The sequence below is a fragment of the Dicentrarchus labrax genome, unplaced genomic scaffold (assembly GCF_905237075.1).
Source record: "Dicentrarchus labrax unplaced genomic scaffold, dlabrax2021, whole genome shotgun sequence".
In the NCBI taxonomy this organism is placed as follows: domain Eukaryota; kingdom Metazoa; phylum Chordata; class Actinopteri; family Moronidae; genus Dicentrarchus; species Dicentrarchus labrax.
This window is the reverse complement of record NW_026136704.1, coordinates 33,070,133-33,091,557: the sequence shown is the minus strand read 5'-3', so window position 1 is coordinate 33,091,557 and position 21,425 is coordinate 33,070,133. Positions and strand designations below refer to the sequence as shown.

At 43.0% G+C, this 21,425-nt stretch overlaps 1 protein-coding gene across 1 annotated transcript in view; it reads right to left on the bottom strand.

The window, feature by feature from the left end:
* Positions 1 to 21,425, bottom strand: part of col4a4 (collagen, type IV, alpha 4) — a 37,985-nt gene continuing 16,560 nt past the window's right edge. Inside the window, exons 6-47 of the mRNA XM_051399586.1 lie at positions 21,264 to 21,308; positions 21,055 to 21,171; positions 20,690 to 20,758; positions 20,546 to 20,581; positions 19,745 to 19,807; positions 19,390 to 19,425; positions 18,932 to 18,973; positions 18,745 to 18,825; positions 18,579 to 18,623; positions 18,342 to 18,404; positions 17,732 to 17,776; positions 17,340 to 17,393; positions 17,187 to 17,247; positions 16,933 to 17,037; positions 16,547 to 16,702; positions 16,351 to 16,440; positions 16,039 to 16,199; positions 15,869 to 15,941; positions 15,313 to 15,419; positions 14,524 to 14,707; positions 14,322 to 14,390; positions 14,118 to 14,225; positions 13,920 to 13,988; positions 12,236 to 12,385; positions 11,837 to 11,998; positions 11,554 to 11,721; positions 11,328 to 11,471; positions 10,988 to 11,095; positions 10,037 to 10,215; positions 8,618 to 8,681; positions 8,414 to 8,488; positions 8,182 to 8,289; positions 7,929 to 8,036; positions 7,607 to 7,678; positions 7,273 to 7,401; positions 7,044 to 7,151; positions 6,807 to 6,962; positions 6,352 to 6,600; positions 5,709 to 5,825; positions 4,169 to 4,357; positions 3,186 to 3,469; positions 1 to 3,042 (exon numbers count right to left, since the gene is read on the bottom strand). Of these exons, the coding sequence (XP_051255546.1) occupies positions 2,785 to 3,042; positions 3,186 to 3,469; positions 4,169 to 4,357; positions 5,709 to 5,825; positions 6,352 to 6,600; positions 6,807 to 6,962; positions 7,044 to 7,151; positions 7,273 to 7,401; positions 7,607 to 7,678; positions 7,929 to 8,036; positions 8,182 to 8,289; positions 8,414 to 8,488; positions 8,618 to 8,681; positions 10,037 to 10,215; positions 10,988 to 11,095; positions 11,328 to 11,471; positions 11,554 to 11,721; positions 11,837 to 11,998; positions 12,236 to 12,385; positions 13,920 to 13,988; positions 14,118 to 14,225; positions 14,322 to 14,390; positions 14,524 to 14,707; positions 15,313 to 15,419; positions 15,869 to 15,941; positions 16,039 to 16,199; positions 16,351 to 16,440; positions 16,547 to 16,702; positions 16,933 to 17,037; positions 17,187 to 17,247; positions 17,340 to 17,393; positions 17,732 to 17,776; positions 18,342 to 18,404; positions 18,579 to 18,623; positions 18,745 to 18,825; positions 18,932 to 18,973; positions 19,390 to 19,425; positions 19,745 to 19,807; positions 20,546 to 20,581; positions 20,690 to 20,758; positions 21,055 to 21,171; positions 21,264 to 21,308 (4,707 nt within the window). The 3' untranslated portion in view covers positions 1 to 2,784. The remainder of the gene's footprint in view (positions 3,043 to 3,185; positions 3,470 to 4,168; positions 4,358 to 5,708; positions 5,826 to 6,351; positions 6,601 to 6,806; positions 6,963 to 7,043; positions 7,152 to 7,272; positions 7,402 to 7,606; positions 7,679 to 7,928; positions 8,037 to 8,181; positions 8,290 to 8,413; positions 8,489 to 8,617; positions 8,682 to 10,036; positions 10,216 to 10,987; positions 11,096 to 11,327; positions 11,472 to 11,553; positions 11,722 to 11,836; positions 11,999 to 12,235; positions 12,386 to 13,919; positions 13,989 to 14,117; positions 14,226 to 14,321; positions 14,391 to 14,523; positions 14,708 to 15,312; positions 15,420 to 15,868; positions 15,942 to 16,038; positions 16,200 to 16,350; positions 16,441 to 16,546; positions 16,703 to 16,932; positions 17,038 to 17,186; positions 17,248 to 17,339; positions 17,394 to 17,731; positions 17,777 to 18,341; positions 18,405 to 18,578; positions 18,624 to 18,744; positions 18,826 to 18,931; positions 18,974 to 19,389; positions 19,426 to 19,744; positions 19,808 to 20,545; positions 20,582 to 20,689; positions 20,759 to 21,054; positions 21,172 to 21,263; positions 21,309 to 21,425) is intronic.

Below are 21,425 nucleotides of genomic sequence, written 5' to 3'. Positions count from 1 at the left end.
TGAAACTTTGATGCGATTTATTGAAGATTTGTCCATTCAGGGACTAAAATGTTTCAAGTGTTAGTGAGAAGTTTCCTCCTACAAAGATTAAAATATCACAGACAGATTTAAATACAATAAAAACACAATGATGACACAGTGACCCCCCCAGGTAATAACGAAGCCCCGCCTACTTTTGTACACCTGTTGTTCAGCCTCTTTTTGAATCAGATTAACTGCTGAGCTGAACACATTTTAACAAAACTAAAACTAAAGTTTGGTCTCCAGTATCAGACACAGGCCTCCTCTCAAAGCATCATGGGAGCTGTAGTTTATTTAAAATTGTTTTTATTTTGAAGAGAGGCATTAACATTGTTCAGAAACTTGTTTACCTGAACAGAAAACTGCAGAAACTGGTTTTCACATTTGACTAAATTATGATTGAAGAAACAAACCGTCAAACATTATCACCACTTATGACATCACAGTGTGTTGGTCGAGGGGGCGGGGCTTATTGATTTAACCTAAGAAGAACTATTTTTTTTCCGATAAATGTTTTAAATTTGGTGAAACTTAAAAAAATAAAAAATTAAACAAAGAGCCTACATCAGTAAAACATAAATGTGTTGACGTGAATTTTATTTTGTAGGAGGGATGAAAGGGGCGGGGCTTCACCGTGTCATCATTTACCAAAATAAATTTTTTTAAAAAAGAACAAATAAAACATCAAATAGCACCAACATTAATTTCAAGCTAAATAAATACTCTGATGACATTTACAGTAAAAATATAAAACGCTCGAGTTCAACCATATTTACAAATCACAGAGATAATACAGGACCAGGACCAGGACCAGGACCCGGACCAGAACTACAAACTCAACCTTAAAAGGAACAGAAACCGAACTGAAAGCGGACAAACAAACAAAAAAAGAACAGGTAGTAAGTTGTGTTAACTTTATTAAAACATCTGTTTCGTGACAGTTTTGATATTAAAACTTGAAACTATCAGACAGATAAATATTCAAATGAACTTTGTTTATAAGACAAAGAAAATAGCCACGACTCAAACACATCAGCTTCTGGTTCGGAGCATCCTGGTCCTGGTCCTGGTCCTGGGTCTGTACTGCAGCCCGACCTGTTTCGATGTTCGACTCAGAGTTACAGATTGTCACCACTCGTCAGTTTTTACATTAAAGGAACCGTTTCTGCGTTAAAGTCCGACTGCTGCTCTGAAACTTGGAATAAAGAACATTAAATCAGGCGAGCTGATGGGGAGGAGCTCCGAACACGTTTCAAAGTTTAATGTCAAAATATATTCACAGCTTCTCACGCAATCCTTTCCCTACTTATTAACAAAATACTGACCGACCAATGGCACGTGGCCACTGGCTCTCTGCTGACCAATCACAACGATGTTCAGCCGGCCAATCAGAATGGATCTTCAGTGCAGGCTAGAGGCGAGGCTAAAGTTCACTCAGGTGTTCGCCGTCGATCTCTCAGATGAGGACAGAATGTCACGTCAAACGCCGCCTGCAGGATGTGACGTCACAGGATGTGACATCAGCTCATATAAAATTGCTGTGGTGGGAAAACTTCGTAACGTCCGTTTTTAATGGTTTGTGACGTGAGCTGCGAGTTGTTTTTTCACAATAAAAGCACTGAAATGAATCCAGATAAAATCTGCGCTACAGATATAAAAGGTATATAAAGAGATACAAGGTAGAGATACAAGGAGATACAAGGTTTCCACCTGACAACAGTGATTAAACATAATAAATATGACTTTTAACAAATGTTCTTCTCGAGATGAAAATGCCACATCAGGTCAGTCAGGAAGACAATTTCCACCAATCGCGTAAGTCATAATAATCAAAAACTTTCTTAAAATAATGACGCAAAGTCATTATTTTAAGAAAATGTCCAATACTAAGTTAATATATTGAGACATTTTATCATTATTTTTTGGGATGCTGAGTCATTATTTTGAGAAAGTCTCTCATTATAAAAACTAACAGGAAGGTTTTTTTTATCACAGTGATGGAAACTGGCTTCCAAAGTTCAAACTGGGGCTGAACAATGTGTGCAATAAATGATTATTAGTCAGCGTTATGAATATAATAAGTTAATAATTAACTGGTTCGTTTGATGGTCTTTATATCTCTCACCACAAACACAGTTGAACTTACACACAGCTAATCGAACTTTTGAATTTATACGTTTGGACAAAATGATCACTAAACATGAATATTTCTGCCTGCGTCAGCGTTGTGGTTGTCTGCCAGAAGCTGTCATACACTGACTGTTTACCATCCACTGTTTAGATCTTGGTGCTTTTTAACTCTAGATTTGAACCGGATGAAGGATTTTAGTCATCGGACGTCTGGATCTTAAGTTATCAGAGAAACAAGCTGAGCTAACGTTAGCAGCAGCTCGGCAACTCCCATGATCCCACGCTGTTTCACCACCTCATCAAACCTCCTCTTTTCTTATAGTTTTGATGTGAGAGACCCCCTAGTGGCAGAACTACAGATTGTACATTTAACCCCAGTTCAAACATCTGTCTGCTGTGACATTTAGTGAAAAGACAAAAGAAAGCAGTTTGAGTGTTTGTGCTGCTCAGAGTCACTCCTGCTGATCTGATCATTGACTGATTGATGGATTGGCAGCATTATCTTTAACATGACAGTCTTTCCTCACAGAGACAAACAAACGATTCTGTCCGTCCCCTCGGACTCTGCAGGAGGAGGCAGTGGAGCGTCTCCGCGCTCCCTCGTGCAGGAGGAGGAGGAAGCGGTGCTCCTCCTTAATTCCTCATGCAGACGTTGCACCTCCCGATGTTCTTCCTCTGCTGCTGGCTCTCGGTCAGCGTGGTGGGGGAGCTGTTGAAGGTGGAGGTGCTAGTGTCCACTCGGGTCAGCCAGAAACTGTAGATGTTGGCGAAGTAGTGGCAGGTTCCTCGAGGCCCCTGGCACTCCACAAAGGGCTGGGCTCTGAAGTCAGTCAGGCAGCTGCCTGATGATGTCAGAGACTGACCGCCGCCCTCATCACCTGCACCTGTATGCTGCAATCACACAGGAAATGACATCATCACCAGGTGTTAGACTCCAACCCAGTAGTACTTTTAGGACTGCAATAACAATATTAGCAGTAGTATTATCAGTAGCACTTCATCAGTAGTAGTACCTCTACCACTGCACTACCCACCATGAGGAAGGAGTATCCGGTCCACAGGCTCCTCCAGGTGTGGGGGCATTCTGGCTTGGTGGAGGTCTGGCTGTGCAGTGCGACAGGTGAGGAGGGGGCTTCACACACCACGCAGCGGCTGATGTGGTCTGCGATGGCAGCTCCCGCCACCGGTAAACTGGGGACGGCTGCCGTCGTCGACAGCCAATAGGATTTATCGTTACGGCTGGCATAAGAGCAGGTTCCCATGTTACAGGAGGAGAACGGCATGGTGGAAAAGACCCGCATACACGACCCCGCCTGACCTGGAAATATTATTAGGACACATATTGATTAAAATATAGATTACATTTACATTATTCACAAACATTTTTAACAGCACACTTTGAAAAATCATTCTAAATGAATGTAACAGGGAGAACAGGTATTATATTGTTATTGTATAAATATTGCTGAAGTTTTGCTCTCCTATGAGCCAGAGCGCAGTCATCCATTATTATTAGCAGGGCACTCATTGCCCCCCAGCAACACCTTCCAGCTCCTCCTGGGGATCCCATGGCGTTCCTAGGCCATCCTTCTCAGATACCTGAACCACCTCAGCTGGTTTCTTTCAACACGAAGGAGCAGCAGTTCTACTCCGAGCTCCTTAACCTAATCTCTAAGGCTGAGACCAGACACCTTACGGAGGATCATTTTGGCCTTTTGTATCATGCCGTGCTCATGGACAGCTCCCTCTGATCCACAGTAGGCTGGTACAATGCCCACATCACTGCTGACCACACCAACCCCCCTGTCCATCTCAGGCTCCATTTTACTGTCACTCATGAACAAGATCCCAAGATACTCAAACTCTGGTCATATTGGGGACCACCTGGGTCGGGGAACCATGCAACGTGCTAAATCCAGTGTGAGCAGACACAGGCTGTTATCAAAACCAGAGTCTTAGGTTTTAGTTTAACAGTATGAAAACTTTAGTATGCGTGTGTTTATAAGTGTAATTTTACCCAGATCCTGAGTGTGAGCCTTCTCCTGACCCTCCAGGTACAGCAGACTGTATCCTTTCCACAGGGTATTCATGTCAGGTGGACAGGAGGGCGCCTTGTTTGTTTGGCTGTGCATCACCAACAGGAAGCCGGAGTTCAAGGTTTTGGTTGGTCCGGAGGGACCGCGGTCACCGACTGGACCAGGATCACCTGAGACACAAAGACCACAGGAGGGCACATCAACCAAGGCTCCAGACTAACTTTTTGCATTGGTTGCACTGGTGCGCCTAACTTTTTTTTTTAGGTGCACCAGCACAAAATTTAGGTGCACCCAAATTTTTCATTGCGTCGCCTTTAACGCCATAAGGTCACCTTTTTATCGCTCTCCATAACTTTCATATAATGTGAATGATTTTTAAACAAGAATAAGGTGTAGAGAAATGCTTGTCTTTATTTGAAGCACAATTATATATAAAAATAAAAATAAAGTGTTTAAAGTGCTTCATTGAGCTGAAATTGAACATTTCAAATTAAAACACTAAGCAAAATAAAACATTTCCAAATAAAAGAGGACCTGATTACTACTACCTGCCACTGAAATGCAGCTGGGAGGGGCCACTTTCTCTACACACTTGTCACGACATATCGTGTGTTTTTAAGACATGTTATGTTTTTTTAAAGTTTCGATATGAAACGTTGTTGACCTGCTCACGAATGCACTATTTCCGGCCATATTCTGACCACACTCCTGACAGTACACGCAGTGCATTGCGTTACGTCCTTTGTTGTACCTCAGCCAGGGAAATTGTTTCAGCCAGTCCTGTCTGAAGGAATATATTTTGGACTTTTTGATTTGGGTCTCGGAGCCGGGCTCTATCCCAGACTCGGTTATCTCCTCCACTGGTTCCGAGTCTGATGCTGTTGCCGAAGGACCGGGGCTTGGTATCTCACCAGGGACCGAGGGCTCCGTGTCTTGACGGGATGGACTCTCATTAGTGGGGATGGATGGGATTATAGTAGTAGGGCTGGTTGTAGGCTTGGTTTTCTTAATGAAAAAACTTTCAATATTTCTACCTCTCTTCATTTTCCCTCGTTTTGTCGCGTTTATTTTATTTTTCCGTTTCAGTTAGTCAGCTATTTTTAACACACACAACTTAGCGCGGTGAACAGGACCACAGCCAATCAGAGGGAAAGACCCGCCCGAGCTCTGTCTCTTATTGGTTTAGAACACGATATGATCCTACCATGAGTGTGTGAGTTCGGTCACAGGAGAACACAGAGAGATGACGCGCTTGCGAAATAAATTTATGTTTTCACCCGGGCAGTGTCAGGTGCACCAGTGCGACCTAAAAAAATTATTAGTTGCACTCTTAAAAATCATGTGCAACCAAATTGGTCGCACTCTGGAGCCCTGTCAACATCACAAAGATGTTTATGTGCATCTCAGCAGAAGCTTACAACAGAAAATACTGTTTATCAGTTGAAACTGACAGAAGACAGAAATGAGAGATAAGTAAGAGAAATAAACACAGACAGTCAGAGACACAGACGGACGTCTCACCTTTGTCTCCCACTACTCCTCTCTCACCCAGCAGGCCTGGCTTTCCTCGGTCTCCAGCTGGACCTGGTGGCCCTGTAGAGCCTATTTTACCCTGAAGCCCATTTCCCCCTTTCTCTCCTGAAACACATAATCAACCATCTTAATATTCAGCTGAGACCAACAATGCCTTCTCACAAGCCAAAATCAGATTGTTTCAGTTTCTTTATCAGAAGATTTTATTTTGAGACTGCTGTCCCTCTTTAAAGGTCCAGTGTGTAACATTGAGGAGGATCTAGATAGGGACATTTGCATTTTTCATATGTTTTGCGGCCACCATAGTTTAGAGGAGGGGGAAGCCAGGGAATTGCAATCTGCTACTACACCACTAGATGCCTCTAAATCTGACACATTGGACTTTTAAGTCAGGGGTTCCCAAACTTTTTCATGTCTAGGACCAGAAGAATAGATGAACATTAGACCCACTGAAAACCACTGGTTTAAGTGACTCAATTAACCTGAGCTGGTTCTGTGTTTTATTTTATTGGTGTGACTGTGGTGAAATCTGTTTTTCTAAGCAGAGGGAAATACCAAATAATTAGTATCTTCATATACCAGATACATGCATAGATTATCATCATGACCTGGTCCCCCTCCTAATTCTCACCTTTGGGTCCATTAGGGCCAAATTCTCCATCGAGGCCAGGATCTCCAGGCTTCCCGGGGGGGCCAGGTGGTCCTCGGAAGCCCTTATCTGGGGGAGGTAAAGTGGGACAAGGGGAGACTCGTCCCTTCTCCCCCTTTGGACCCATTGGTCCAAGTAATCCCTTTTGTCCTTGAGGCCCAGGGGGACCGGGACAACCTTTAGGACCTGGATCACCAGGTATTCCCATCAAACCTGGAGACCCCGGCATACCTAAACACACACACAGACATGACTATTTGACAGTTCGTGATAAACTGTTAATTAGCTAATTATTAAACCATTACAAAAGTCAACAACATTGGGCAGGAAGACACTTCTGAAGCACTCTGATGGAGTCATACTGTGAAGAACTGTCAACAGTAACATGTCGGGTATCTTTATATAAAGATATCTGAGATACTTTGAGAGAGTCTGACCGTTCGATCCTGGATTTCCCATAATGCCTGGCGGACCTCTTGGGCCTGTAGATCCCTTTGAGCCCTTTGGCCCCCGACACCCTGGGTCCCCATTGTCCCCATCATCCCCAGGTACCGGAGGGTTTGGACCTGGATCTCCCATGTCACCAGGACAACCTGAAACACCAAACAAACGTCAGAAGACATCCAGTGTAAATAAATAGGTCAGTTCCTTAAACCTGAAGATTAAATTCTGACCTGGATCTCCATCTTGTCCGGGAAGACCAGGATCTCCACAAGGCCCTGGGATTGGATTTTTACAGTCTGGTCCAGGTTTACCTGGAGCTCCACTACCACCTGGAGGACCTACAACAACACATACAGACACATTACTGACAGAGAGTCAAACTAAATGTCCGATCTTTAGACGGATCTGTACATCTGCAAGTCATATCTTGACCCTGATTGGAACCACACTGCTACAGACCTGCGGGTCCTGAGGGGCCTTTGGGTCCTGGGGGACCAGACTGGGATGGGCCTTTGGGTCCTGGAGGACCCGGAGGACCCTTATCTCCTGGTAGACCTTTACAACCCGAAGGACCTGGTAGACCCAAACCTAAAGGGACGGAATTTATCATTGTGACTCTACCAAACATTATTGACGACCCTGAGAACTTGACCCTGGCCCACTTGAAATCTGATCCTCCTTTAGCTAGTTGAAACTTTACATTTTCCTGTGATATTGGGCTACAGTGATAATAAGAGTAATTAGGGAGTGTTAGGTTTTAGTGTTAGTATGTGTTTGTGAGAGAGACTCGTACCTCTGGTCCCCATGTCCCCTTTCACTCCTTTCAGCCCGTCCAGTCCATGAAGTCCCAGTGGTCCAGGAGGACCTGATGCAACAAAATCATTTATAAGAACCAAAGATGACGATTTCTCCTCCGCAAAGGAACTACTCATCATGAGCTTTTATTTTGATAGGCAGCTTCAGACAGCAGGAAGAGGTGGAGTGAGGTAAAAATGTGGGGGTAAATAGTCTGGGGTCTAACCTTAACAGTAAATTCTACTTGACAATCTCTCTGTTACTAGCCATAATAATATAACATGGCTGACATGACAGCAGTTCTGAGTTTGAGTTCTGACCTTGGAGTCCCGGGCAGCCCGGTGGCCCTGGAGGACCATCAGCTCCCGCTATACCAGGAAGACCTGGACGACCCGGGCGACCTCTGGGACCTGAAGGACCTGCCACACCTGAAATAAACGAGACGAACAAACAGGGTTAGGGTTGGGGAAGGAGCCACACCCACTTTATAACTGAAATTACTAGTTCCACTAATAACAATATGCAGACTACATATGACATAACAAAGGTGTAAAGTCAAGTGAGCTTCTTTACCTGGGTCACCAGGGTCTCCCTTGTAACCTGGATCTCCTTTGCATCCTTTCGGTCCTGGACTCCCAATGAAACCGGGTCCACCAGGATACCCTGGCAGTCCAGTAGGTCCTGAGAGAGAAAAACAGTCGGTTCATCTAGAAACTCACCTGATGGTTTATACTTGATAACTTCATCACACTCAATAACAGAGATAAAAACTCCTGTCATGTCAGAACCGGAACCAGATGATCACCTGGGGGCCCAAAGTCTCCTGGAGGCCCCTTGTCTCCAGGTGGACCGGAACAACTGACAGAGTCTCCTTTATCACCTGAAATACAAACACACATGTTATGCAACAACCTGTGCAGTAAAAGATCAGAACCTTTGTATATACAGTAAATGGTCCAATAAATCTGCTGGGCCATGGTAGTGAGTTGGGTTAGGGGTTAGTTCCTACCTTTGGGACCAGTACATCCTCGGCCACCAGGTTGTCCAGATGGCCCTGGACATCCAGAGTCTCCCTGCAACCAAAAACAAGAACAGATCAATATTTTTGAACATTTTCTGAACAACAGACAAAGGTTCTTTGGTTCTAATATTTAGTCTTCTGTTACCCCTGTGTTTTTAATTTACATAATGTACACATACGGTTTGTTTTGTACTGACTCTTGTGTATTTGTTGAGTTTCATGTATTTAATGGCCCATTCAGGGACGGGAGTGGAAAATAAGCTTAGGCTATAAATGTTGTGGTGTGTGGCATTTGTTTATGTTACATACAATACAAATAAACAATAATATAAAATAGATGCGCTTGCTTGGGAAATGTTAGTTGACAAACAGCTAGCTAGCTAGCTAGCCAGCTAGTGTAACGTTTGTAACAATAGCTAACACTGGAGACGTTTATTGTGATGTATTGACGTGACTCTAGCTAATGGCAAAGGAAAGCGTTTTTTAGTAGGAAGCAACTCAGAACTGGCTCTAGGTTTGCGTTGGTGGAAAGGGGGTATGTTTGTGGTTTTGGAGACTCTTTTTGAGACCTCTTTAACAGCTCAAACATACTCAACGTAGTTTTACCAGCTTCACATGACAGGATTTTTCTTAGGATTGGGTTGAGAGGTTAGGGTTGTTGAGGGTCAAAACCTGATTTTGAACTGATGACATGTTTCCAAAATCACAACAGTACTTAAATACAGTGGAAGTTCCTCTGCTTTATATATGTGAATTATTGGTATGCCATTCATTGGCTGGTTAATGAGGAACAAGTCATTAAGAAAGTGGTCAATATGATCAACATGATTGACTGACAGATAATCATAAACTAATCATTACATAATCTTTTATTGAGTAATTTGTCTGTTCTTTAGTAACTCATCATTATCGATTACTACTAGTACTCTGTTACTAGTTACTAATTACTAACAGTACTCTGTTAGGAATTATTTGGGAAGTACTTATTAAAGATGATCAATTATCAGGTTGTTTCTGATTCGTTCTTCACGTGTTTCTAAATTAAATAATCATTAACTAAACATTAGCTACTCGATAAAATGTAATTAGTTATTCATTAACTAATTGTTCACTAGCTGGTAACTACTCATAATTTTGTGTCCCTTTTGTTGTGTAACAGCTTTTTCTGAACTACCGTCTTGTGTCCCACATATAGATCTCTCTCTCACCAAACTAGCATTCTCTTCTAATCACATGCTATCCCATACAAATCCCTGTCACAGGCAGCTGGAGTGACTGAACAGTACACCTGTACAGGTGTGACGAGCGACTCTGCGTCCTGTTGGACTTTCAGGTTAAGTTTCTGTTCTCACACTCTTTGATATCTGAATGAGTAATCTCTGATTATAAAATCAACTTCTATCTTACTGGATCTCCGGTCTCTCCGGGGAAGCCGATGAATCCACGGGATCCTGGAAATCCAGGTGGTCCTGGAGGTCCTGGTTTGTTGCAGGTCCCGGGCGGTCCTGGGAGACCTGGTAGGCCAGGGGGTCCATTGATGCCTGGATAACCCGGCTTACCAGAATCTCCTCGTACACCTTTATTTCCTGTAGGGACAGTGTTTCATGTTGAAAGGTTCACTGGATGATCAGACTGACAAAATCAAGCTTTTCATGTGGTTCGGGAAATAGCCACAGCCTTGCATTCTGACAAAAGGTGTCACCATCTCCCTCCTACTCAAATTTTGTATCTTACCAATCAAAGAACTGTACCTAGCGTAGCTTTGTGGGAGCTTAAACTGTGCAGGAGTACAAACGTCTAAACTAGACTCAAACAGACTTTGACTTCTTGTAGGCATATGTGTTGCCCCATCAGGTCAAGAAGAGTTGCATCCTATAGTTCCTTTCTAGTCTTCTGACCACTCAAAGTGCTTTTTCAATACATGCAACATTCCTACAGTGATGCACAGCATCGGAAGCAATTTGGTGTTTAGTATCTTGCTCAAGGACTTTGACATGCAGCAATAGAAGCCGGAGATCGAACCGTCAACCATAGTGATTAGTGAATGATCCACTCTACAGCCCTAGTCTAAGTACTGTCAAGTTTTCAGAATTTTGGCATCGTACATAATATTGTTGCCAGGTAAACAAGTATTAACCAATTATTTCCAAACTGTCTTGTTAAGAAAAAGTGCTGGAGTCACTGGTAAATCAATAACTGCACACCTTTATCTCCATGAATAACATTCCAACCCTGGTTCAACTGGGTACCACATGGGCCCTTCTAGTGGTCTAGTTCTCTCACACATGATGCTTTTGATACCATGGAAAGGGAACGAAGTCAAGACTTCAAATATGGTCAGAGATCAACAGCTCTGACCTCGTGGTCCAGGAAAGCCATTGAGGCCAACGGGTCCTGGTGGTCCTCTTTGTCCTTTGATGGGGATGCACGTGGTATCTCCTGGAGGCCCCGGGTGCCCTTTACAGCCTGCAGGGGACACAGATGGGAGAGAGAACTGATGTTACTGATATAGTTTTTATTCAGACTCTATGACACTCAGACTCCTTCATTGTATTTACACTGGCAGTTTATCACAGTACTGCAGTAGTATCACTCAGTGTTTACCTTTCTCACATCCTGGAGTATTACTGTAGTAGTGCTACATAAAGTAGTACTATGGTGGTTCTACAGCAGTACTGTAGTGCCGCTCAGTGTTTACCTTTCACTCCTTTCGGGCCTTCACATCCTGGTGTTCCATCTTGTCCGCTCAACCCTCTCTCGCCCCTCGTCCCAGAGGCTCCAGGGGCCCCAGTCTGTCCGGGGATCCCTGGCCTTCCGTACAGACCCTGGGGCCCCATCAGACCTGAGACACACCATGAGTATTTCTGTGAACCTCTGTTGTCAGGAATCATTTAAACACAGATGTGCTGGTGGGAGGAGCTCACCTTTCTGACCGATTGGCCCTGGCAGCCCTGAGTCTCCATTGAGGCCAGAGGGACCCTGTGGCCCCGGGTACCCTGGGAAACCTGGAGAGCCCGGTTTACCTTGAGGGCCTTGAGGGCCAAAGCCTGGAGAACCCTCCTCTCCAATCTCACCTTTCTCCCCCATAAAACCTGAACAGAATGAAGAAATGACATCACATTACTTAAAGTAAAAAAAAAAAGGAAAAGTAACATGGAGTAAAGAAAAAAGTTAAATTAAAAGTAAAGTGATATAAAAACAATGTACCTGGGGGTCCAATGGGTCCCAGAGGGCCATACAGGCCCCTGGGACCAGGTTTTCCTGAATCACAGAAGTCAGGTGTTGGCCCAGTGGGACCAGGTACACCTGGGGCCCCATCCTGTCCTCTCTGGCCCTTCGTTCCTGGGTCCCCAGACAGCCCTGAGACTCCTTCACAAACACAGAAAATAATTATGAATAAATGAAAGAATGATTTCACTGCTTCAGCACAGATCAACACATCCTGAATTCACTTCTCCTCCTTTTTTAGTTTGAATCATCATCTTATTGTTGTTGGAAAGTATCTTTTAATTCAAATTCTGAATTTTACAGTTTTTTAAGCTTATTACATTAAATATATTTATAACATTCACTAAAATGGATGGATCAATATATTGAGTCATTCACCTTGTAGTCCGTCAGTTCCAGGGGGGCCAGGGACTCCTTTAGGTCCCTGAGGGCCCACTGGCCCTGGGAAGCCAATGGGTCCTGAGGGCCCGACTTCCGAGTCTCCTGCTGGGCCCCTCAGTCCAGAAGAGCCCGGGAGCCCCGGAGAGCCTGGTAGACACACATATAGACACACTGTAAACCCAGCTGATAAAGAGGCTACAGGCTTCCATCCATCTGTGAGCTGATCACAGTTAAAGGACTGCAGGATTCAGTGCCACCTAGTGGTGAAGTTACAGATTGCAACCAACTAAATACTGCTTGTATTCCAAGTCATGATTATTCCAAAAGAACAAGGTGACTTTTTTCACTTTTACTCAGAGGAGGAAAATTCTTCTACCTTTTTACATTTTTGAAATTTTTTTATATAATTTTTTTATCATTTTACCTTTTCCTGAGACCAGCATGTGTTCGAGTTTAAGTGAGTTTTAAACATTTAATTGCCATGAAGTAATTGGATAATGGTAGCTATATGTTTGTTGTTGGATTTTGGACATTTAAGTGCATCAAGTGAGTGATGAGTGATATCCTGCTCCACTCACATCAAGTTCCCACCACAAAAACAAAAAGCTCCAAAGTTTGTTTGTACCCGTTGAAAATGTTATACCACGATTATTCAGGCCAAAACAATTGCAATATAATCCCAATAATCATCAAAGTCTCCTTACAAACTCTTAAAATAGCACTAAAACATATTTGAATATTTGCCTTAGAGTTTGTTAAGAAACAAATATTTTTATTGACCCCAACTGTGAACCAATTGTGACGTCACCCGTTGGTTTGTGGAGAACTGTTTTGAAGCCTCCAGTTTGGCATTATGGTCGATAACATGACAGTTTGTCACAGCCAGCAGAGGTGACCTACAGCGGGTTGAGCTGCTCTCATTGGCTGCTCTTGGTTTGGAAACAATGGCGGCTCGCCTGGTCACACAGGATCTGATATTCCAGATAAACAGTAAAATATGTTTGTAAACAGATTTGAGGAGAGAAATAGTCAACAACAGAATCTGGATCCATATCTGATCAGCACTGCCTAGTTTGGCAGTTGATTGAGCAAGCCGAGCCTTCAGCAATGGTGATGAATTTTGTAAAAAGTGGAAAGATGTGGTTCCCCCTTGTGGCAATTCAAAGTAAATCCCTAAATCCACATAGGACTTAGCAAGTTGGGCATCTTTTTCAGGTCAAGCTATGTGAGGATATTCAAGATTATTCCGATAAAAATTATTTTTAATCCCGATAACATCGTACATCATCCCATTCCTAGTGACCGGACCCAGATCACTTCTTCTACAGAGTCTAATTCAATACAATTCAATTCAATTTTATTTGTATAGCACCAATTCATAACAGAAGTTATCTCAGGACTCTTTTCAAATAGAGCAGGTCTAGACCGAACTCCTTAGTCTCTGTGCAGTTGATTTGATCCGATTGCTGTGATCAGATTCATCAAAAAACAAAAACAATCGTAGCAACAGGAAAATCGACCAAAGTCTGATTCAACCGGACTAAACAAGACTTAAAACGGGTCAAAATTGACCATTTTGGTGTCATCTGGAATGACGAAACTATTGAAATAAGATTTAAAGTAACCACTGTAAACAGATGATGACCGTCTGAATCACAGACCGACAAACAGGTGACTGTACCTGGATCTCCACCATAACTGAAGCCTTCAGGTCCTTCTTCTCCGACATCTCCAACAAAACCTGGGGGTCCTGCAGGAGGAGGTTAGGGTTACCGTAGGGCTACTGTATGTAAAGATAATGGTAGCAATAATGCTTTTTGCATATATGGATCGTGTGAAGGACAGGTGTGGTTCAGGTGTGACGGCTGTGCTCTGGTACCTTGCCGTCCAGGTAGTCCACGAGATCCAGAATATCCTTTGTCTCCTTTAGTTCCATCAGGTCCAGTGATGCCACGGAAACCTGGAGGACCTGGGAGTCCTGTGAAACCTGGAGAGATGGGCAGGTGAACCAAAAGGTGGGCAGGAGGTCAGGCAGACAGGTGAACATGAAGTCAGACAGACAGATGTTAAAGATGGTGTTTACCTGTATTTCCAGTGTCTCCCTTCGCTCCGGTGGCGCCAGGGTTTCTGGGTATGCAGGGAAGAGTGTCACCTACAGGAAGAGCCGGAATCAAACAGGAAGTGCGAAGAGTTACAGACAGTTTAAAGAAGGAGTCGGGGAAAGAATCATGGAATTTTGGGAAAAGTGACAAATATCTTAATTTAAAGTTGACTTCCATGTCTACCTCTAGCCCCCTTTGGCCCTGGAGGGCCAGGGAGTCCTGGTGATCCTGGGTTTCCAGGGGCTCCACGCTCTCCTACTGCTCCGACTACACTTGGCCCTGTGGGACCTGAAGGTCCCAGTAACCCCTTTGGCCCTGAGAGTCCTGGGAACCCTCGTTCCCCAGGAAAGCTGGAGAAACTGTCACCCTAAAAAGGTTTATTGATTAATTGATGAGAGGGAGTCAGAACAACAGCACCAGTGACCCCTAGAGGCTGCATTGCTCATTACACCCACAACAAACAAACTTGGGCTGCCTCCGAGTGAAGATGTTTTAAAGATATTTGACTAGCCGTTGCACGTTTAAGATATTAATTGTCAACCAAATTAATTAATGAATTCCCACAGCTTTGGCCTTTAGCTTAACATTGCCAGCAGCTAGTTCAATGCACATAGCTTCCAAGGTCGTGCCATTTCTCTGTGAGGCCTTCAGTTACTCAGCTGTTCTTTGTAAAAGTTAAGAAGAGAATTATCAGGTGTAAAGAGTACAAGTGTGTCTCTTAACGGGAGTTAAACACGTCTACTTCTCAGCCGCCATTTGACAAAAGTCCTTGTCACACCTATTGTGAATAATTTATAGGAAATTAAATGTGTTGGTAGCTATTCTTCAATAAAAACGAGTCTACATACTGCAGTGAGGAAGGTGGCTGTGTTTTTTTGTGCTTGAACCGCCATGAAAATAATGTTCGTCAAACCGAGTCTAACCAAGCCAGCACGTGTGTCTAGAAAAGTGTTACTGGAGAGTGCGACTGACCTGGGGGCCGGGGTTTCCAGGGGGCCCTGGAGGCCCATTGAGTCCTCTCCTCCCTGATAATCCTGGTCTGCCTGCAGGGCCCTGCTGGCCAATGTTTCCTTTTTCACCTGGAGACAAAAGTCCAATCAGACTCATTGATACACTGACATTATTAATTCAAAGGAATTAGTTTTCCTGACTTCTGCCTGAACACAATTACTGTTTTTTATTCAAATGTATTTAGAGAAAAATGTGGGCAATAAATAACATTTATTGAGCCAAAGTGGCTCAGATCCTCACACTGCTAACACATCAACTCTGAGGACCAAATGTTCAATGTCTGCCTGATATACCCCCCCACTGACAGGAGCCCTGAAAACCAGATAATCAGAGTTACTGACAGTGCTCACTGTGTTATGGCTGATAGGTGTAAGTACATAAACACATACAGTAAACATTCAACATTTACATTCAAGGGGAAAATATTTTTAATGTCATTTTAAATTAAATTAATTAATTAAATGACTGTACCGCAAATTGTTTATATATTGATTTGTAGGTGTTCGATGCTTCTCACCTTTAATATCCACCACAGTGAATTCTCCTTTCTGACCTTTGAACCCTTTGACACCTGGAAATCCACCCAGACCCTGCAAACAAATCAATCAACGAATCAAACAAAACAACAGTCTTTGTGCTTCATCTGGCTGCTGATGTGACCTCTGACCCTGTCGTCCGGTGACTCACCTGCTGTCCTCGCTCTCCTGTGTCTCCAGTTAAACCCTGATCTCCTCTCAGCCCCGGGGCCCCCGGGGATCCTGGGAATCCCGGAGACCCCGTTGAACCTGCAGGGCCCTGGATACCCTTTAGGACAATCGGGGGGCCACAAGCACAGTCACCACTACTACCTGAAACACAGGCAGATTAAAAAACAGTTATATAAATGTCAATAAGTTCCTCAGGGAAACATCCTGGAGCCGCTGTTCTTTTTATTATGGTCCATAAAGACATAATTCAATCAGTCAATCAAGATTTCAGTCACTATGTCCAGACACTGACCTTTCAACCCTTCGAAGCCCGGCGTACCCGGGGGCCCTGGTACACCTGCTTCCCCTGGCATTCCTGGGAACCCTGGAAGACAGTAACTACCTGAAAAGGAAACAAAAGGAAGTCAGCGGGACGACAACAGGAAGTAATTATGACATCACCAGGTGTGTCTGAAGGCACAGATGTAAGAGACTATGTTCTCATGTACCTGGAGCCCCCGGTTCTCCTTTAAGTCCTCTGGGTCCAGGTCGTCCTGGTTTTCCAGGTTCTCCAGGTGAGGGTTTGCCTTTAAACATCTGACCTGGATCTCCTGTTTCCCCTTTTAATCCTGGAACTCCCCTCAGTCCCACAACACCCGCCGGACCTGAAGAGGAACAACCGAGAATAATAATAATAATAATAATAATAATAATAATAATAATAATAACAACAAAAATAATAATAATAACACAATAAACATTTATTTGATAAAAGTTTGTTTTTTTCTCTACAGTGACTCACACTCACAGTAAACTTTTTCTGTCACTGCTGTACATTCATTCAAAATATCACTACATGTGATGCTGCCTTGCTCATTGGCTGCAGGGTACTGACCTGGTAAGGATCTGCCGGGGGCTCCTAGGGGCCCGTGCACTCCCATCAGCCCCAGGTCTCCTGGGGGGCCTCTCAGTCCAGAGGGCCCAGGGTTTCCAACTTCACCTGGAAGACACGGGGCAGGTAGCTGACATCATACAGGAGTGATGACATCATACAGGAGTGATGACATCATATCAGACTGATGACATCATACAGGATGGTGACATCACACCAATCCGACAGTATTTGAATATCAGTGTATTGATCCATACCTGTGTGTGTGATGTCTGCGTCCTGAGGGAGACCTTTAGGACCAGGATCTCCCATCGTGCCCTGGGAACAGACAGTGTTACAGGTGAGTTCCTTCATGCTGCAGCTGTTCTTCCTGGTTCCTGTATTTACCTGTATGTGCTAAAACAACTGACCTTAGGGCCTTCTCGTCCAATCAGACCTGGCAGACCTGGACTTCCTTGAATCCCCTGAAAAACACACACACACACACACACACACACACACACACACACACACACACACACACACACACAGACACACACACCATTAAATCCTGGTTTCATCTCAGTCAATAGTCGACTCTTTAGTATTCACGTTTGTTTCTTTCTTTCTTTTAACTCGAGGTTCATCTCCCAACAAACATTTCCAGAAACACACACACACTCATACACACTCCATATACTCGAACACAGCTGTACATTTATAAACTAACGCACACATTCTGCATTAATTCAATGTATGTTTCTCTTTCTGTGCTTATATTTAATTATTTTATCAGATGTAAGTTTGTGTTTTGTTGACCCACCTTGAATCCTGTCTCTCCGAGTGGCCCAGGGTTACCAGTAAATCCCTAAAACACATAAACGCTTTGAGTCAAAAAGTTAAAAATACTGTAAAATCTGTTGGTTGGTTAAAAAGCTAAAATAATGTTTATTGTTGTTTGTTGTTTACTTTATTCTTTATTGTTAACTCTCTGCAGTCTCCACCCACGTACCTGGGGAACTCGCGGCATATTTTCTCACTGCATCATTTTTCTGATTATTTCTCTACATTTTTCAGGTAAACAACACAAACACGTCCAGACCAACACTCGTTTGGAAACTCTCTCTCATAATGAGAAACTATTTCACCAAAATTCTGAAAACGAGGCGAGAAATAATCTGCAGAGTTGAATCCGTCTTCATTTTAGATTGACAATTAGTTGTTTGAAGAGGCGGCGAGCTACCAGACACTTCTGATTTTCATAAAGTAACCTCGACCTCAACGTTATGCAGATGAGAACCGACCAATGTGGCGCCCCCTCTCTCAAATGTACCATCGCTACCAGAATGCATTTCACATCTAAGAACATTTTAGTGGGACACTGCTAATACTGATCAATAATCAAGATGAAGTGAAGATGGAGGGTTACTCACCCTGGGTCCAGGAAATCCCACAATCCCTTTCTCTCCTTTGATCCCTGGCAGAGCGTCCAAACCCTTAGAGCAATAACAGATCCAGTGTTCTCAATAATCAATACGTGTTCTATAATCTGATCAGTTCATGACGAACCAACAGGTTGTGTCTAAATGTAGAACAAAGGTTATGAAGTAGAACCCCGGAGAACCCTGAACTCTGTGTTCCTTCAGGTTTGATCTGATATCTAAACTTACCGGCAGTCCTTGAACTCCACAGACACCTTTAACCCCTCCAAAACCCTGAAGAACCAACAGAACCCGACGTTAGAACCAATTGAACCAGAATTACAGCAGTACAACAGTATTAGAACAGTATAAAGCTGTGATGTGATTGGCTGTAGCAACCTGAAGCCACACCTACCTTCTCTCCTTTGATGTACAGGTCTTCTGGAGGGTCCACATACTCAAACGGCCCTGGAGGACCCTGGAGGCCCTGATCCCCCTGTTGACCAAACACAGCACTGTGATACTACTACTGTACAGAGCTGCACAGTACTAAACAGAACTACACAGAACTACAGGGATGTTGAAAACTTTTTTATTTGTACCTCGTCTCCTTTCTGTCCGGCCAGAGATCGACCTTTTTCTCCCTGAAACACAAAAACACATCAACGCTTGTGAGAAAGTCACCAGTTATTTCATATATTGATCTATAATCAATAGTGAGCAATCAGTAAAGATGGTTGTGTACTAGTACAGTCTACGTGTGTTTCACTGTAATTACTGTGGATTATATAAAGGTCTCCGAGCTTAAGTCTGTCAGTATTTAAAAAGAAATACGTTGTTTCTCAAGTAAACGTTGGTATTTGAAAGATGACCAATAAAAGCTGAATATCATCATTTATACAACAGACGGGGGGAAGTTAGAAATATAAAAGTACTTCCAACCAAGCAATCTCATTGGCCAACAAGACATTAAGAACGTGATGACATATAAATCTGAAGCTTGAACTGCAGAAATAATAAAAAAATCATACATACTATTATACTTTATATGTATACTTACAGGTGGACCCCTGGAACCAGGCAGACCAGGAAAACCCTGTAGAGACAGACAGATAAAATGAGAAAATAATAATCATTTATATTTTCCATACACAAAAAGTGCTTTAATCAAATAGTATACAGTATATAAAAAATAATTTAAACGGTGGAAAACATTTAAATTCGATAAAACAAATAATAATAATAATAATGTTATGTTCATGTTCACATTTACATATTGTGTGCGTGTGTGTGCTGTGATAATAATTTGTGAATTATCTCCAGAGGAACTCTTAACTAAAATTACATTATTAGTAGTAATATTAATAATGATATTAGTGATTATCAGGTGTGTTCCTGTGTTTGTTGTGACTCACATTGGTCCCGTCCAGTCCTGCAGAACCCGGAATTCCCATTGGACCAGGGAGACCCTGTTCTCCCTGCAGACAGACAATTAAAATGTAATTCACCCCTCAGACCCTGAACACCCCTCAACCCTCCTCTGGTCCTGAAACAGAAGTATTATTCCTTCTGCCAACATGTTGCTGCTTCTTTTTGGTTGTTATCTTCAGTCTTTATTTAGCTTATTATTCTTTTTCTTCTTTCATACTTTCTTGGACAGACATTCTTTGGATGCTAGTTATACGTTTTAAACCGTGTTCAGATCGTCATAACGATGCGTCCGCAGTGAAGATGTCTTACACCAGACGAACGATGTGTGATTTTTTTTTCAGAACAACAGCGCCACCATGTGGTTGTTTATGAAGTATTTTATGTTTTAGCTAATAACCCATGAACAGTTAGGAGTAGAGTGCTGTATATACAGGGCATAAGTCAGTGCTGTAGATGCAGGTCAGAGGTCTATACTGTCTATTTGATTGATATAATAGTTACAATAATGATATTATTAATATGAACTTTATTTATTTTATACGTTTTAGTGAAGTTCAATAATTTGACACTACAATCACACAATTATTCATCAGTCTTTATGTTGCTTATTACTCTTTTTCTTCTTCCGTTATCTTGAACACACTATTCAATTCCGACCGATTTTGGGAAATATCCTGAGATGTGAATCACAAACACTTCTTACTGGGACGGTGGCAGCAGCAGATGCAGCCGTCAAACGCATTTTCATCAGGAAATGCAAAAATTGTAGTTGTGTTTGTTCTCACCTTCAGACCAGAAAGTCCACTCAGCCCAATGTCTCCCTGTCACACACAAAGACCTCGATCAGTATTAGTGTATAGAGCTGCAACGATTAGGCAATAAATTGTGGTGTAACAGAACAGGTACCCTTATAGTACACGTGTACTTACAGGTATTCCGGGGTACTGTATAATGTTGACAGCTCGAGCTCCTCTAATTCCCTTCAGTCCTGGAAAACCCTGTAGAATAAACTGTTGTTACCATGGTGATTACATAATAGTACACTACATATTCTGCAGTACACTGTGTACTTTGTATTACTCATATATCGGTTACATCAGCTAAACAACTTTCACAGGTGTTAAATAGGTTTAAAGAGTTTTTGTTCCAAAATCAACAGAAACGTCTCGTCTGGAGTTTACAAACTCAACACTAATTTTAAGAATATAAATATTAACAGACATAGTAACAGACTCTTAGTTAAAGATACATTTCTCAGTATCCATTAATATTATGATCGATTGGTGACTCGGACCGGTTCTCCATCACGCCCGTATTCTCCAGGAAGTCCAGGATCTCCTCTATCTCCTTTGGTTCCGTTACATCCGTCCAGACCTGGAAAACCAGGACCTCCAGCAGGACCTGGGTGACCCTGAACACACAAACACATGCTCACAGGCTGACTTTTGACCTCATTACATCCAATCAGAACAGCTGAGAGGTTGAGGGGGAGGGGCTTCTTACCGGGATGCCTTCCAACCCTGGAAAACCTGGAACGCCGACACTTCCCTGAAACAACAAACAGTGAAGTTACACATTGAGACCACATGGGGACCGCCAAGACCTGTGATTGGTGTCGGCCATCTTGTCTCCAGAATAAGTTAACAACAGAACCATGGTTCTGAC